General features: G+C 34.9%; 1 protein-coding gene across 2 annotated transcripts in view; it reads left to right on the top strand.

Moving 5' to 3' along the window:
* Nucleotides 1-16,335, top strand: part of LOC100255781 (sister chromatid cohesion protein PDS5 homolog B) — a 77,045-nt gene that overhangs the window by 14,795 nt on the left and 45,915 nt on the right. For both annotated transcript variants that reach the window (XM_010665916.3, XM_010665917.3), the window contains exons 4-13: nucleotides 68-188; nucleotides 7,102-7,323; nucleotides 7,511-7,727; nucleotides 7,829-7,974; nucleotides 8,060-8,217; nucleotides 8,303-8,452; nucleotides 8,523-8,571; nucleotides 11,203-11,391; nucleotides 12,570-12,749; nucleotides 14,459-14,601. In XM_010665916.3, the coding sequence (XP_010664218.1) occupies nucleotides 68-188; nucleotides 7,102-7,323; nucleotides 7,511-7,727; nucleotides 7,829-7,974; nucleotides 8,060-8,217; nucleotides 8,303-8,452; nucleotides 8,523-8,571; nucleotides 11,203-11,391; nucleotides 12,570-12,749; nucleotides 14,459-14,601 (1,575 nt within the window). The remainder of the gene's footprint in view (nucleotides 1-67; nucleotides 189-7,101; nucleotides 7,324-7,510; nucleotides 7,728-7,828; nucleotides 7,975-8,059; nucleotides 8,218-8,302; nucleotides 8,453-8,522; nucleotides 8,572-11,202; nucleotides 11,392-12,569; nucleotides 12,750-14,458; nucleotides 14,602-16,335) is intronic.

Raw genomic sequence — 16,335 nt, 5'->3', positions numbered from 1 at the left:
TTCTTTCTTTATTGTTTTTGAATGTTGTAAGTGGTACCAATAATGATATTGTAATTATTACTTTTAGAGAACATCATCAACAAAGTGTGGTTAAGGCAATTTTGTCTATAATGACACTTATTCTAAAGGAGAAGGTCTCTCAGCCGCTCTTGGATGTGATTTTGCAGAACCTTTTGAAGGAGGGAAAGGTAAACACATATTGAAATGTGCTTATTTTGTTTTCATTTCGTTTGAATGGAAACATGGTAAACTATTTATGTGATTTAAAACTTCGCACTAATGATTTCAAAATATTTTCTTTAGCATGGTTTAGGGAAAACATAGTTGTTTGATCTTGCATGGTTGGGCCAACAAGATAAGTTTTGTGCTATGCACTTTGTTTCCTGCTTAGTTGACTCAATTTGTCATGAAATTTGGTGGGAAAAGATTGCCATCATTTGGTAGTTCATATTATTTAGGGTATGGTGCTCCTCTTTACTAGGCTATAATTGCAAATTTATTTTGGTTGGTGTCTAAGCAGATACACTTCAGAAATGTTTCATACTTGTGATGGGAGTTCTGTAAAATTTAGAAAGACATGGAAACATAGGGGAAGGCATTTATGAAGGATTAATTGAAATTTTTTAGGCATATATGCCCACCTCCAGTGTTAGACATTAGCATGGATTGGGCTGCTGGTTTTGAAGCTTAAGTGTTTACTTCTTTCTACCTTGTGATGTATGGTTTTGTGTTTTGGCTTGGTTGAAGCAGGTTCCTTGATTATTTTCTTGATGATCTACATTCTGTAGGATGGTTTTCCTTTATGTTGTTTTCATTTGAGTGCTGTATACTTCATGCACCTGTTCCAAAACTGGCTGGCTGCCCTTTCCCCTCACCTTGGCACTTTTGGTGATCTCTTTCTTTTCAAAAGAATAAAGGCATATATATGGTCAAAAGATGATGTTTTTAATCTTAAGCATATAATGGCATGCTTCTCATGATTTCATACATAGGCATGGAACTAGCTTAAGCACATAGACCTTGAATTATCCATGGATAAAAAAGGCATCCAACTAAGGCAGTTTAGATAATTACATGATTAAGACATATTTATGAATTTAGCCCTAGATATTTAGATTTGAGCACATTCTGCGTTGTAAAATATAAATATCATAGACAAATTTTGAATTGAAATGAATCAAGGAGTGATAATTTCTGGTTTTATTGTGGCACCCATAAGCAAGCTTAAACCACTTTTTTGGTGATGTGATTTGCAATTTGTTGAATACTGTAATAATTTATCATACTTAAGTTATTTTAAGGTTTTCTAGGATGATCCTAGTCAAAACACCTGGAAACATTTACTCAAAGTAAAGTTTTTTAGTTTAGAATGCACTCTTCAATGTAAATTCTCAAGTTCCACAGCTATCTTGGGGTTATATTTCATTCAATTAAGAAATAAGAATGATTCAGATGTTTTGTTGGAAACATTTGGAAATCCAAAAGAAGGATTATGCATACTAGGTTTCTCCCTCCTGTTATGTTGGGGGCTTTGTTGATATCTTTTCATTTTATTTGCCTATCTTTAACTAAAAAATTATAGATTATGGACTCTGTTGAACAACTGATTTTCCTGAAAATTTAAGCTTATAGGATTTGGGTTTATAATGCATATCATGCTCTTTAACGCCCTTTCTAATGTGTTGCTTCATACCGATATGTGGATAGATGCATAAGCTCATAGGCAAACAACCACAATTAGCCTCCTATGGGCCTTGATAAGTTAGGGAAATAAATATGTGGTAAGATTTGAATACATGACCTCCCGCCAAATGGGGTTTTTGATACCATGTTGAGTGAGAGAAAGAAACTAGTGTTTTGTTCATAAAAAAAGTGTACATATATCAATCCCCCTTGAAAAAAAAAATTGAAGTACCTTTTACTAAATAACTACTCAAATCTTTAGTAAATACATCATCCAACTGATCTTTAGACTTGATGTAAGGAGTTATTGCTTTTTTGCTCATCACACTCTCATAAAATGATAATCCATCTCAATATGTTTGGTTCTCTAATGAAATATCGGGTTATTGGCAATGTGAATAGCAACCTGATTATTACAATATATAGCTATGTGCTTTTCAAAAGAAATTCCAAGCTCTTGTAAAAGTTTTTGAATCCACATTAATTCACAAACTGTATGTTCCATAGCCTTGTATTCTGCTTCAACACCAGATCTTGCTACTACATTATGCTTTTTACTTCTAAGTAACTAAGGTACAATACACACTAGTGGGCCTTTTGTCAGTTGAGGATCTTGCCTAGTTTGGATCCAAAAACTCACAACATCAAGGTCTAAGTTGGACCTTCTTCTGTAGAGTACTCCCACACTTATAGTACCTTTGAGATTCTTTAGTATCCTACACACTGTTTCTCAATGAATCCGCTTAAGTGCTATGAATTGACTCATTGTATTAATAGGAAAAGTAATGTCATATCAGATGACTCTCAAATAAATGAGTTTGGCCACTAGACTTCGATATCTTCTTTTATCTGAAAAGGCAAGGCTATCATTTGCATTAAGATTCACATTTTGCTCTATAGGAGTGTTAATTGGCTTCATTTCTAACATGCGAGTTTCATTAAGCAAATCTAATACATACTTCCTTTGGAGAAAACAATCTCACCTCTACTATGTGCAACTTCGTTGCCTAAGAAGTAACACAATAGCCTAAGATCCTTTGTTTGAAAGGTTTTTTTTCAAGTAACCTTTCACTTTTTCAATACCTATAATGTCACTTTTAGAAATAATAATATCATCCACATAAATTGAGTATCATTATGCCAATGTCCCTCTTGAGAACAAGCACAGAGTGGTTAGGATTACATCTTCTAAAACCAAATGATAGAAAAATAGTACTCAACTTATCAAATCAAGCTTGAGGAGATTGCTTTAAAAAAAAAAGATTGCTTTAATCCATAAATATCCTTATTTAGTTTGAAAACTTTAATCTTCTAAAACCAAATGATAGAAGAATAGTACCCAACTAGTGATGAGTTTGGAAGAGGTAGAGATTGAGTTGGATCTGTTTCATTGTCTCTAGCTAGTCTTTTCCGTTGATACACTTTTAATGATTTGCCGGTCTTAGATAGAACATTATTAGTAACAACATGAAGAGGAACAATATTAGACTGAAATGAGTTATTTTCTAATTGTAAACATGATAAGAAAAATTAGTTCCAAAGAATGTTATGTCAACACTAATAAAGTATTTATGAGACATAGGATTAAAACATTTATATCATTTATGAGTTCTAGAATACCCTAAAAATACACCTTTGATGGATCAAGGATCAAGCTTGTCTTTATTCGGAGAAATATTATGAACAAAGAAAACACATTCAAAGACCCTAGGAGGGAGAGATAATAGGGAACAATGAGGAAATAACATAGAATATGGAGTCTTTTGATGCAATACAAAAGAGGGTAACTGATTTATCAAACAATATGCAATCAAAATAGCATCCCCCGAATCAAATTTTGGAACATGCATATGAAATATTATAAAACAAGAAACATCTAACAATTGATAATTTTCCTTTTAGAAGCTCCATTTTGTTGGGATGTATAAATACACGAAAATTGGTGGACAATTCCATTTTCAAAACAAAAAGAGAAGAAAATGATCAATAGAATTACCAAACTGATTTTTTATTTCTTGAAAAAAAAAGTTTACATACATAAGGTACTTCAAACCTTTCTTTAAGCAAAAATAACCAACTGAAGAACAATCATCAATAAAACTAACAAAGTGCCTAAACCCTTGAGTATTGGGGATGTGACATGGACCTAAAACATTTAAATGAATCAAAGTAAAAGGACTAGGACTCCTATTACTAACTCTAGATGGAAAAGTAACCTATGATGTTTGTCAAGTTCACATGACTTACACTCAGTTTTATTTGACAACTTTGAGGACGTTCCCAATGACTGTAATTGCTCAAAAGAAGCATGATCCAATCTGTAATGCCATTGGAGAGGAGTAACGAATAAAGAAAGAGCAGCAATATCTGATATTTATCTTCCATTAGACTGAAGTATAGATTGACTATTGAGATAATAAAGCCCATGCTGGATATCATGCTCTTTAACAAACTCAACACATAGGTTTGGAAACTTTAGATCATGGGAGACTTGACTTTACAAGCTTTTGGATTGGTGAAAATGCAATTAGTATGTTTAAGAAATTACTGATTATGGATCATTGGATTGTATAACTCTGCTTCATATTCTGATGCTAATATTATGGGGTATTGTGCTTTAATGTATTTGATATGATGCTAAGGTGCTAGGTCGCTTTCTTTGGTTGGTTATCTTCATTTTCCTGTGACAGTTTTCTCTATGTTATTTGCTTTGCAATGTAACAAATCCTAAAAGCCTATCAGAATTGGCATCAAACTTTGTTCAAACTATTTGTTTCCCTCCTTGTTAGGACAAACTAATTATTTCTTTTTGCTATTTTATTTATTTATTTTTTAGCCACATGTTAGCATATGCCTACACATTTTGAATTCAGACCACCTTATCCACATCATTACTGAGTTGGACCGTCTAGAAAATCTGATTTCCAGCAAATTGCCTCTCTCTCTCTCTCTCATATGCATGCAGCAATAAGATGCTTTTTGGGTCATGGTATTTGAATACAGTTATTTTCTAGTGAAGTAATGCGGTACTGTCGAGTACTGCTTATTAATAACCATTATTCTAATAAACTTAGTGATAAATATGTTTCATGAAGGTTTGAAGTTGGTTCAAGGCTTACCACTTGGGAGGAAAAGATTGTTTTGAAAGAAACATTTAGTCAAGCTAATTCTGAATAGTGAGAAGTATAATCCAGCCTCCAGGACAAGTATTGGCGTTTCTTCATCAGTTAGACTCTGTGATTGTATTATCATCCCTTGGGATAAGGAATCTATTCCTTGCCATAATTCTCTTGTTGGCTGGTTTCCCATGTTTATTAGTTTTTGTTCCACTAGAGTTGGTTCTGATTAGTGCCTGCCTATTTGAGTTGTATGGTCTTGATGAGTCTAGAGTCAAGGTTAGTCTATGGGGTTAACTCTCTAACCTATATAAGTTGTTATTGTTGGTGGTGTCTACATGGTGATGTTCATATTATGAAGGAAGAAATTAATAAAACAGAAAATTGTTTGTGAAATTAGTGCTGAGGTTTTTTTTTTTGATCAGAAACAAGAATTGTATTAATATCGTAGAAAGATTTTATGAGAGGGATAAGACATTCTTCCCACAAATATACAAACCTGATCTAAACCACTAAAAACTTCCGCTATACAAGGAGATTTGTACACAAAGATATATTACAAAAGAATGTACCAGAAAAACCTCTCCTAAAAAAAAGCTAGGCTCCTCTCAATGGTATTCCAACCCTAGTGGTGTACATACCGCTAGCCAATTGAGTTGAATGACGTTTACAGGACAACCTTTAAATTTTTCAGTACAAGAGGCCTACAAAGAAGTAAAGAAATGACATAAATCCCATATAGTCTCAGACGTCCTCCATTTGTCCACAAAGATCCTAACATTTCTCTCTTGCCATACCATCTAGATCAAAGTGAGATAAATAATCTTCCAAAGTGTTTTGCTTCTAGTGGAGTTCCCAAAACCATATAAGAAATAGATATCATACCACAACCCCAAAGCAAACGGACAATGTAGAAATAGGTGGTCACTCATCTCTCCACTCCCCTTACATAGTATACACCATTTTGAACTAAGAGCTTTGGAAGGTCTTCTCAACTAAAGCGAGTCATTGGTATTCACCTTTTTGTGTGCCTTTAACCAAGCAAAGACCTTGACCTTAGATGGGACCTTTGATTTCCAAATAAAATTGGCAGGATGGAAAGGAGCTGAATTTGATAAATTGGACAAAGCAAGGAGGAAAGAAAATTAGTGCAGAGTTTTTCTGATAGGAAATAAGATTGTATCAAGGAGCAGCTAGAAAATGGACTGTAATGTGTATACATACTTAAAACATGAGTTGTGCCAAAAAAAAAAGTGAAAAAAAAAAGAAGAGAATCTCATGCCCTAGTGCCTCCGCATACTTTTAATTCTTTTTAGTATTTTTTCATTTTCTCATTGTGGTACATTAAATCAAACCCGGAACATCTATGTTATTCCCATTCCAACTCTTTGCACTTGAGCCAGCACTCAAGGGTCCTTTGCATTCTTCTCATGGAGCACCTCCTATTCAAACTGGCATCCATGCTAACATTCCAAGTCCAAACATATGAAGATCTGAGCATGATCCGCTTTTTGTGGAACTTATAAGTCTGAACCCTTCAAGCAGCTGAATTACTTAGTGTTATGCTATAAGTTGGCAGAGTTCAGCTGAAATTGTCAGCTCCATTCTTAGTGATTACTATGATTTATTACCAAACACTTAGCATGAAAGATTTAGCCTTAAATTATGTTATCAAATAAGCCCCTAAATTTCCCATTGAAAGTCTGGAAGTTGTTGGCTCACTAGCGATAAGAGAGATTTTTGTAATTTGATTTAGTTTTGAGATCTTAAGGAATCCCATCTCAGGAATATTTTTACTTGGTTGGAGATATTCTTGAGGGAGAAGTTATTACCATTCTTCTTTCCCCTTCAATTGGAGGGTCTATAAGTTGTATTCTGAAACCATCCTGGAAATCTTACTTAGATCCCCCTTAAATCATTCCCCACCATTCTGAATTCCCTAGCACATCGAATTGAACCTCATCTATTTCTATGTGAGAATATGTGGCTTATTCATATTGATCAAAAAAAGAAAAAGAAAAAGGTGTATTCACAGTTCTTTTGAATTTTCCATTGATTGATGTTGAAACGAGTATGGATGGATGGTTTGGAAGGTTTTAGTTAGTGAAAAAATATCAGTTTGTGAAATGTAAAGAGTGAAATATATTGGTGCTTTTCAGTTCACTTGAGAGTCATTTATGATGATTTTGTTTATAACATGCAGAGGATAGGTATAAAATACCTTTATGAATTTTTTCAACCATTGCCTTTATGATAGTTTTCTTTTCCCTTTCTTAATTCTTTCTTGTTCGCCTTTCTGCAGGGTGCAACTGCTTCTCCTTCCCGGATTGCTGTTTCTGTTGTTCAAAATTGTGCTGAAGAGCTTGAGCCCTTTGTTTGTGGGTTTTTAACATCTTGTATTTTGGACAGAGATGCTGTAGGCAACGAACTTAAAGAGTTCTATCATGAAATTATTTTTGAAATTTTCCAATGTGCTCCCCAGATGCTTCTTGCGGTCATCCCAAACTTGACCCAAGAACTTTTGGTACGTCTTACCTCTTCTATTCATTTTTTTTTATGATTCATATGATCTCAGCTGCTGACATGCAGCAATAACTATGGGCCTCATGTTGCTTCTTTTGGAAACATTTTATTCATTTTGTACTTGTTTTTCTCCTGTCCTCTAACTGTATGGTTGTTTGTTCTAATTAACGTGGTGTATGTGTTTGTAGACTGATCAGGTTGATGTCAGAATAAAAGCTGTTAATTTGATTGGAAAACTTTTTTCACTGCCTGAACACCATGTTGTGCAAGAATATCGACATCTCTTTGTAGAGTTTCTAAAAAGATTCTCTGACAAGTCTGCAGAAGTTAGAGTTAGTGCTCTACAATGTGCTAAAGCTTGTTACATGGCCAATTCCTCTGGGACTGAATCACTTGAAATTCTCAGTGAGCTATTTAGCACTCTAGTTTGTTCTTTTGAAGTGGCATATCTTACTGGTGTCTTCAGTATTTAATTTACATTATTTAATAACTTGTGGATTGAGCAGCTGCTGTTGAAGGTCGATTATTAGATTTTGATGATAGAGTCAGAATGCAGGCAGTTATTGTTGTTTGTGACCTTGCCAAGTCAAACCTGAAATTTCTCCGACCTGAACTAATATCTCGAGCTACTGACCGACTTCGTGATAAGAAGGTAGTTTTCCTCTGAACAAGTTCCCGTTTAACATATTACAATCCAAGCTCTCTAATTCCCTTAACTATGGTTTCCTTTTATGTAGTTATCTGTTAGAAAGAAAGCTTTGCAGAAGTTGCTTGAAGTATATCGAGAGTATTGTTCCAAGTGTTCTGAAGGTCACATAGCAATTACTGACCATTTTGAACAGATTCCATGTAGAATTTTGATGCTTTGCTATGATAAAGACTGTAAGGAGTTCAGGTTTGCTTATTCAGGCCTTGTGATTTGTTAAACCAAAAACAATGCTGCATGTCTCAGATGTGATTAACTGTTTAAATAATTTCAGACCCCAAAACATAGAGCTTGTACTTGCGGAGGATTTATTTCCAGCTACTCTTTCAGTTGAGGAGAGGACAAGGCACTGGATCTCATTTTTCTCACTTTTTACTCCTCTTCATGTAAAGGCATTGAACTCCATTTTATCTCAGAAACGAAGGTATTGGCCCTAACTTGGTAGTATTCTCAGGATAAAACATGTTTCTTTACAAATTCTGTATGTTATTCAGGTTGCAAACAGAGATGCAAATCTATTTGGCGTTGCGAAAGAAAGAGAAGGTACTTTGATTGAGGGTTCTAATTGTTCATAATGTGTTCTGTTTTCCTGATATATTTTTTTTTGATTGGCAAACACACCATAAGCACCATAATATGCTTATGGTGCTTCCTGATATGAGAAGCCCTCATCAAGTTCATTACTGGCATGCTAATTTTCCCTTTCTCAGAGTACCCTATGATGCAAAATTGGAAAGAAAATGATCCTTGCATTTCTGAGGCGTGATTTTAAAAATTTTTAATTTTATTTTTAGGGCAAACAGAGGAGAATATATTGACAGGGGGGTTGGGGGGGGGGGGGGGGGTGGGGGGGTGCGCACCCCTAGTATATTGGGAACATACCAAGGATGCCAAAAGGCTGGAATAAACAAGAGAAGAACATTCTATTAATTAAGGAATGGGAGCACCATAAGCATGCTTTTACTAATGCATGCAAATGGTGGTTTTGCATGTATATCCGATTATAAAATTTTAATTTGAAAAACAACATCTATTTTAGGTTGTTAAAATCTCATAGAGATTAGACCTTAAATGAAGAGATGATTGTTTATCTAAATGCGAAGCCAAAAATCTCATTAGGAAGTGCCAGCAACTTAATATCTCAGAATCCAAAATAAAAATGCATAATCTCAAGACCATAGTTGTTTCTTGTATAACTTTAATCCAAGGAGAAGCTTGGGTCTTAGGGAAGGGCTTTGGCATGGATATTTAGTTACCATTAGGATAGCAAGAGGATGATACAGCAGCAGAACAGGAAATAAAATTTTACTGTTGAAAACCAAAATTCCTATTGTAATAATTCTTACTCCTTTGGAGAACCTGAATTTTTGTTGCATTAAATACAAATAATATGTACAAAATAACAATGAATGAAAAGTTCTGTAGAAAGGAAAACGTTACTAAAATTAAAGGGGGGCATGAAATCCCCAATGATTTCAACTAGAGAAGACATCCTTCTCTTGGCCAGCCTATCATGTTTTGGATTTGCTGATCTAGATTTCTATAAGTAGAAGCTACATCAAACCCCATTTACATGGGCTTAGCCTCCTCAAGGAATATGCTAATGTGATTGGGATTCAAGTGTTTGATGTATTTTATGACGAGGAATTATGGGAAGATAAGGATTTGGTTAGATTAGTGAGGTGGTTAGGGCCTCTCGAGAGTCAGAATTGTTGCTATATGTTATGGCTGTCAGCCTGAAGATTATTTGCACGTGGTTTTTATTGTTTAGAAGGGAGCTCTAAGATGACTGAAGATTGTTGTTATTGACCTGTTAATTTTGCATTTACTTCATTGAAGGAATGAGGCAACAAGGTGTTTGTTGCTTGATTCAGAGTATCCATTTATAATGTTCTCTAAGTGTTTGTGAATAATAAGGAAAGGGATTCATGGAAGTTTAACAACTGGATGCGCAAAATCATAGATACTGCAAATGAGTTGGGTTGTTCTTTCTCTTGGATTCCTCATTGAGCTAATCAAGTTGCAGATCAGTTAGCCAAACAAGGAGCAAAGCATTTGGCCTCCTTTGTTGGAGATTTCCTTCCCCCTTGATTGTCCAATGTTTTTTTTTGTTATACATCTTTGAAGGATTGCTTATACTTCTTGTATTTATCAATTGATTGAAGAATGAAAATGTTTGTTTCTAATAAAAAAAAGGAAGAAGAATTGTTTTTGTTGTTGGTTCTTTTTCAATGAAGTTCCCATCTTTATATGGACTTGCATTTTGGGTGGAATCTTCACAATTGAACTATTGGCCTCTGTCGATTATGATGGGTATCATTGCATGCTGTTCTTGTGAGGGATTGGTGGAGATTTGGTTCATGGTTTTCTTCTTATATGGAGGTGCCATTAGAGGGGATTTTAATAACAACTGGTTAATATTCATCATGGTTAGTATCCATGTTTCTCTCAGTATGCCTTGCTTCAGGTCCTGGGGGCATCTCAAAGCCATTTTCTTTGCTTTACGATCTATTAATTTGAAATTCCTCTTATTTAGATGAAGAGTTCCTAATAGAGCCATGGTATCCCCTCCCATAAACTTGTTCATGTGTACAAAATTGCTTGCTAGGGTTCAATTTTTTATAATCTTCTACTTTGCATGATGCTTTCAGTTAATCCACTTTAAATTTTGGTTTAAAGTTTGACTAGCTCAAACATAGAGCTTAGGTATTGAAGTTTATGAATTTTTATTCACTTTAAAACAATAGTAACTTTTTGTATTTGATTTGAATTCTAGATCTTGTGTTAATTAGTATTTGGTATTGTGACCTTGCCTAAGCATAAGATTTCCGTTTTCCACAGAAAATATAAATTTCTTGTGCTTTTTTTCTTGATATTTTTTGAGGATCCACAGGTATGTAAAATGAGCTTTAAATTGCTTCCTTGTTGACATGAGATTAATATTGCATGCAAGCTTTGGCTTTAGCTGTATTAAAAAACATTTTTTCTGTGATTTTAATTTCTTGAGCTAGTCATACTGTTCTACTCTTTGTTTATTTATGCTACGATATGTTGCAAATGGATTTTTGAGAGTACTCCAGTGTGAGGATGGTGTCTGTGCATTGAGATTTGTGCTTTCTTAGTTTTTTATTTGATATTGATGGAATTAATAAGCATTATGGATATGTACTGCAGGAGAATGTTGTTGAAGAAGTGCAGAAGAGGATTCAAGCTTCATTTTTGAAAATGTCAGCCTCCTTTCCAGACTCTTGCAAAGCTGAAGAATGCTTTCATAAATTAAACCAAATGAAAGATAATAGCATATTTAAGGCTTTGCTACAGCTTTTGGATGAAGTCACCTTAACAAGTGCTGAGACCACCAGAGTGCGTTTCATCCACTTGCTATCTTGGATAATGTTGCATCATCTGTAGAACACCACTTAGGTTGCCATTGTGATTAATTCTGTTCTATCATATTTTCTGTGTTGCTGGTTTAATTTAGTTGCTTAATATTATTATGGGCTTTTATCATATATTTGTTTTCATTAGCTATTAGATATCATGTCTATGAAGGAGGTTGTTGGATATTGTGTTTTATGTCATAGATTTGCTAGTGTTCTTATCAAGCCTACATTTGATGCTTACTAGACATCTTTTGAGGGAAAGAATCACGGGATATGTGGGTTAAGATAAATTTGAGACCTTATTTAAGAGATGGACTGTTGTTTTTTTAGGTCTATTAATGAGGGTAACGAATTGAATAGCCAAGTGAGTTCTGTTAATATGTTTTATTGAGTCCCTTCTAGTATTTATGAGAATTTAGGCTCACATCCTTTTGATGCGATGCATTTATTTGGTTTGTAATTATTTCTTGTTGTTTGCTTTGAATAACTCATCCTATTGGGACCCTTTATTTCTTTTTATTCCAACATTGTGATTGTTTGTTATTGAGAAAAAAAAGTAGGCTAAGACAAATTTAGAATTCTAATTTAATTGGTCTTTAAAATAAAAAATCTTCTGAATGTCACTCTGTGGTCAAACACATTGTCAATGGCATTTTGTAACCAAAAGAATCTTTTGAACTCACATAAAAACAAAATCTAGTTTGGATAGCATCTTGCAGCAGAAACATCTGTTTCTTTTGTTGAATTCAGTGGTTAATGAATTAGAAGTGCCATGTTTTCATGCCCCATATAACAAAGATAGAAAACCTCAATCTCAGATGCTGCAGTTACTGAGGATGTTTTGAGAGTTCTTAAGTACTTCAATACAGTGTCAGCCTCACAAGCAGTTCAAGTGGCATGTTCAGAGCTTCAATCTTGAAAAATTGAGAAGCTAGAAATTTTAATCATGTTCTTTTCTTTCTCCATTGCAAGTTGTTTTCTGTTCTTTGTCCTTCTTTACTAGGATTGTTGATCAGCCAAAAAAGAAAATGGTCCTTGGCTAGGATTTTAAAGATCCTTTCTGAACAGTTGATTAAATTTCTATGATTTTAAATTTGTGTCATCTCCACTCCTCATCCTTCTTAAATTCTAATTATTTACAAGTAACTTCTTTGTCAGGATAAATTTCTGAAAATGATAGGGGAGAGGCATCCACATTTTGAGTTTCTACAATCTCTTTCCAAGAAATGCTTGTTTAATATATTCAGCTCTGAGCATGTACGCTGTATTTTAGAGCATATTTCCAGCAACAGAGTTGGCAATAAGCACTTGGAGGTTTCTTCTTTCGACCTTCTTTTGGTAAGAACTATGCTGCTTATGAGGGTAATTGTTCAAATTGCATTTCATATAAAGTGTTTTAAATTTGACCAATTGGTTGCTATAGATGTTAGAAATGTGATATCTACACCGTGTGTACTTATATATCTTCATTCATTTCAAGCATGTCTTGCTTCTGTTGATTGTATTTTGGGTATTACTAAAATATCTGGATTTGTAGGCTCTAATAAGTTTTCATGGCTTCATTTATTTTTTGCTCAAATGTAACATGTGCATTCCGGCGGACAGATGTAAAAACATCTTGCCAAAGGATTTCACCATTTCTTTCATTTTTGTTGAGCTAATCACTTCCCATTTAAACTACTTCCCCAATTCCGAATCACAAACTCCCAAAGGATGGAAAACGAAAAACGACAACCTTTAACTTTGTATATGATTAAACAAAACAAGAGGAATGAAGTTGAAACAATTATTGAATAGCTTCCATCAATTAAGCTATATAAACCACTGGCCGTTGAGCATTGAGGTGCATGCTCGGCCCATGTGTATGGCAATTCTTTCAAACCTGAGCTGTTCTGCTACTCATGGGAAGGGGTCTACCTGATCAAAACATCTATAATTGACTGATTGTACTGCATCGGTCTCCTTTTGTGCTTGTTTAGGTGAATGCTTTGGAGCTCCGATTGATCTCAGCAAGATGGGTGCAGTATTGTGACTAGGAGTCATAAGAACTAATGGAGAGGCGATTGACCATCTCTTTCTACACCGTTCGATAAACTTTGGGGTTATGACATAATGTATTCAGACTAGCCATGATGGATTGAGTTCAGCCCTAGGGTAGATGTGACAAGATGATCATTTCATATAAGGGCTCCATTATAGGCAAGACACTTTGGTAAATTGCCTGTCTTGTCCCATTAGAAGCAAGACCTTTTGGCAAATTACTTGTCCCACATTGCTTTGGATTGTGTGGTAAGAGAAAAATGCTAGGATCTTAGAGGGTAAGTGGAGGACGTTAGAGACGTTGTGGGTCTACTTCACTTTTATTCCTCTTTTTGGGCCTCTTGTATCGGAACTTTTAATGGAATTCATCTCAATGTTATTTGGTTCTATTGGAATAGATCAAAAGGGTTTGGTTAGCAATAAGAGGATCTAAGTCTATCTAATCAAAAAAAAGAAAAAAGAAAAAAAAGAGGATCTAAGTCTAGGTTTGGGGAGACAATATCTATGCATATTCTTATGTGGTCTAATTCATTTTTTATGGATTTTCTTGTATAGTGAAGGAGTTCAATTATGTTTTGATCAGTTTTTTTATAATTGTGGGGAGAATTCCTCATCCTTCTCAAGTCTTTCTTTTCCATATTTAATATATCATTTGTTTCTGATCAAAAAAAAAAAAAAAAGGGCGTAAGTAGTTTTCAAATAATAGAGAGAACAAAAGGGGAGTAATTAAGTTTTGGTAGAAGAACCACTTGTATGAGAGATTTTGTGTAAAAGTTAGCTCTCCATATTCTTTCTGCATGTTATTGGACCAACAAGTTCTTGCTTCATTGATGTGTTTGGTGACATTGAGTGCAAGGTTACACATTAACTTTTTTTTTTTTGGATAGGCTTGGACATGAAACTCTAATTTACAATGTATTCCTTGTCAACTTATCTTGTTTGCTAGCTCAACTGTTGCTACTGTTCATTGTAAATTATATGTACTTTGTTATGCCATTTTATTGCAGGTTATTGTCAGCATTTTTCCTTCTCTTCTGAAAGGCTCGGAGAAACTGTTTCAAATGTTGTTATTTAAGGAGGACATCCCATTTCAAGAAAAATTGATTCAAGTGTTAGGAAAAGCAGGTCCTCACATTTCTATTAAACTCAGGTAGTTTCTGCTTTCTTTCTTTCTCTCTTTTATTTTTTTTATTTATCTTTGGTTTTTTGATTCTGATGCAGGTAATTCTGCTGTTGCTTTATGTTTATCTTGATATTTGAATCTGTTTAAGCATAATGTCATGCTATGATGTTTGTACGACTCAAAAAAAAACCTTTAATGGTTGTTTTCTATGCACTCCCTTGTATTGAAACATATCTTAAAATCAAAAGCATGTTTTCAAAAACAATGGCTAAATAGATGCTTCTCCTGAATGGATCACGTCAGTTTCTATCTGTTTTTCTCAGAACAGAGCTTTGTATGGCTCAAACTGTGTGTGCTCCTTTTCTTGATAAACCTGTCTCAACATAATGTCACCCTTTGAAGCTTATATGACTTGAAAGGAAACTTATTTGGTTTTGTGTCTTCACAACATGGCACTGGTGTGGTATGAGATCTTTGTAAGATACTTATTCTTTACTTCAAACACAGCTAATTGGTTTGCAATTGATTCTTTTTCTTTTATCAGCGACTAAAATAGAGGAGTTTGCTGAAACTTGGGTTTTCATGAGGATATTTTGAGACCTTGTCTGATTTAGCTAACTTTGATACTTTGGAGCAAGAAGGGGGTCTATCCCCTGAACTTTTAGTCCAGAGAGCTTTAAGAAAAGGGGAGCTAGAGGAGTTGATTTTGAGGGAAGAAATACATTGGAGACAAAAAGCTAGGGTGAAATGGGTTAAAGAAGGGGATTGTAACTCAAAATTCTTTCATAAAGTGGCTAATGGCAGGTGAAATAGGAAATTTATGAAGGAGTTGGAGAATGAAAATGACCTAATGTTGAATAATTTAGAGAGCATCAAAGAGGAGATATTAAGGTATTTTGAAAAGCTCTACGTGAGTCCTTCTGGAGAGCCTTGGAGAGTGGAAGGCTTAGATTGGTTCCCTATATCTGGTGAGAGTGCGTCTAGGTTGGCATCCCCTTTTACTGAAGAAGAGATTTCTAGGGCCATTTTTTAGTTGGATAGGGATAAGGCATCAGGGCCGGATGGCTTTACCGTTGCAGTGTTTCAAAATTGTTGGGAAGTGATAAAGGAGGATCTAGTGAGAGTGTTTGCAGAGTTTCACAGGAGCGGAATTATCAATCAAAGTACTAACGCTTCCTTTATAGTTCTGTTACCCAAAAAAAGCATGTCAAAGAGAATCTCATACTATAGACCTATTAGCTTGATCACTAGTCTTTACAAGATAATAGCCAAAGTATTAGCAGAACGTCTAAGAGGGGTACTTCACGAAACCATCCATTCTACACAAGGAGCTTTTGTTCAAGGGAGACAAATTTTGGATGCAGTTCTCATAGCCAATGAGATAGTGGATGGCAAAAGAAGATCAGGGGAGAAAGGAGTTGTCTTCAAAATTGACTTTGAAAGGGCCTATGATCACATGAGTTGGGGTTTTTTGGATCATGTGTTGGAGATGAAGGGGTTTAGTCCTAGATGGAGGAAATGGATGAGAGGCTGTTTGTCCTCGGTTTCTTTTGCAGTCCTAGTGAACGGTAACGCGAAAGGGTGAGTTAAGACATCTAGAGGTTTAAGACAAGGTGACCCTTTATCCCTTTTTTTGTTCACTATAGTTGCAGATGTATTGAGTAGGATGTTATTGAGAGCTGACGAGAGAAACGTCTTGGAGGGTTTTAGGGTGGGTAGGAACAGAACTAGGGTATCCCATTTACAATTTGCAGATGATAC

This window comes from Vitis vinifera, chromosome 18 (genome assembly GCF_030704535.1).
Source record: "Vitis vinifera cultivar Pinot Noir 40024 chromosome 18, ASM3070453v1".
NCBI classification, from domain to species: domain Eukaryota; kingdom Viridiplantae; phylum Streptophyta; class Magnoliopsida; order Vitales; family Vitaceae; genus Vitis; species Vitis vinifera.
Note: the sequence above shows the minus strand (reverse complement) of the source record. Positions and strands in the feature narration are given on the sequence as shown.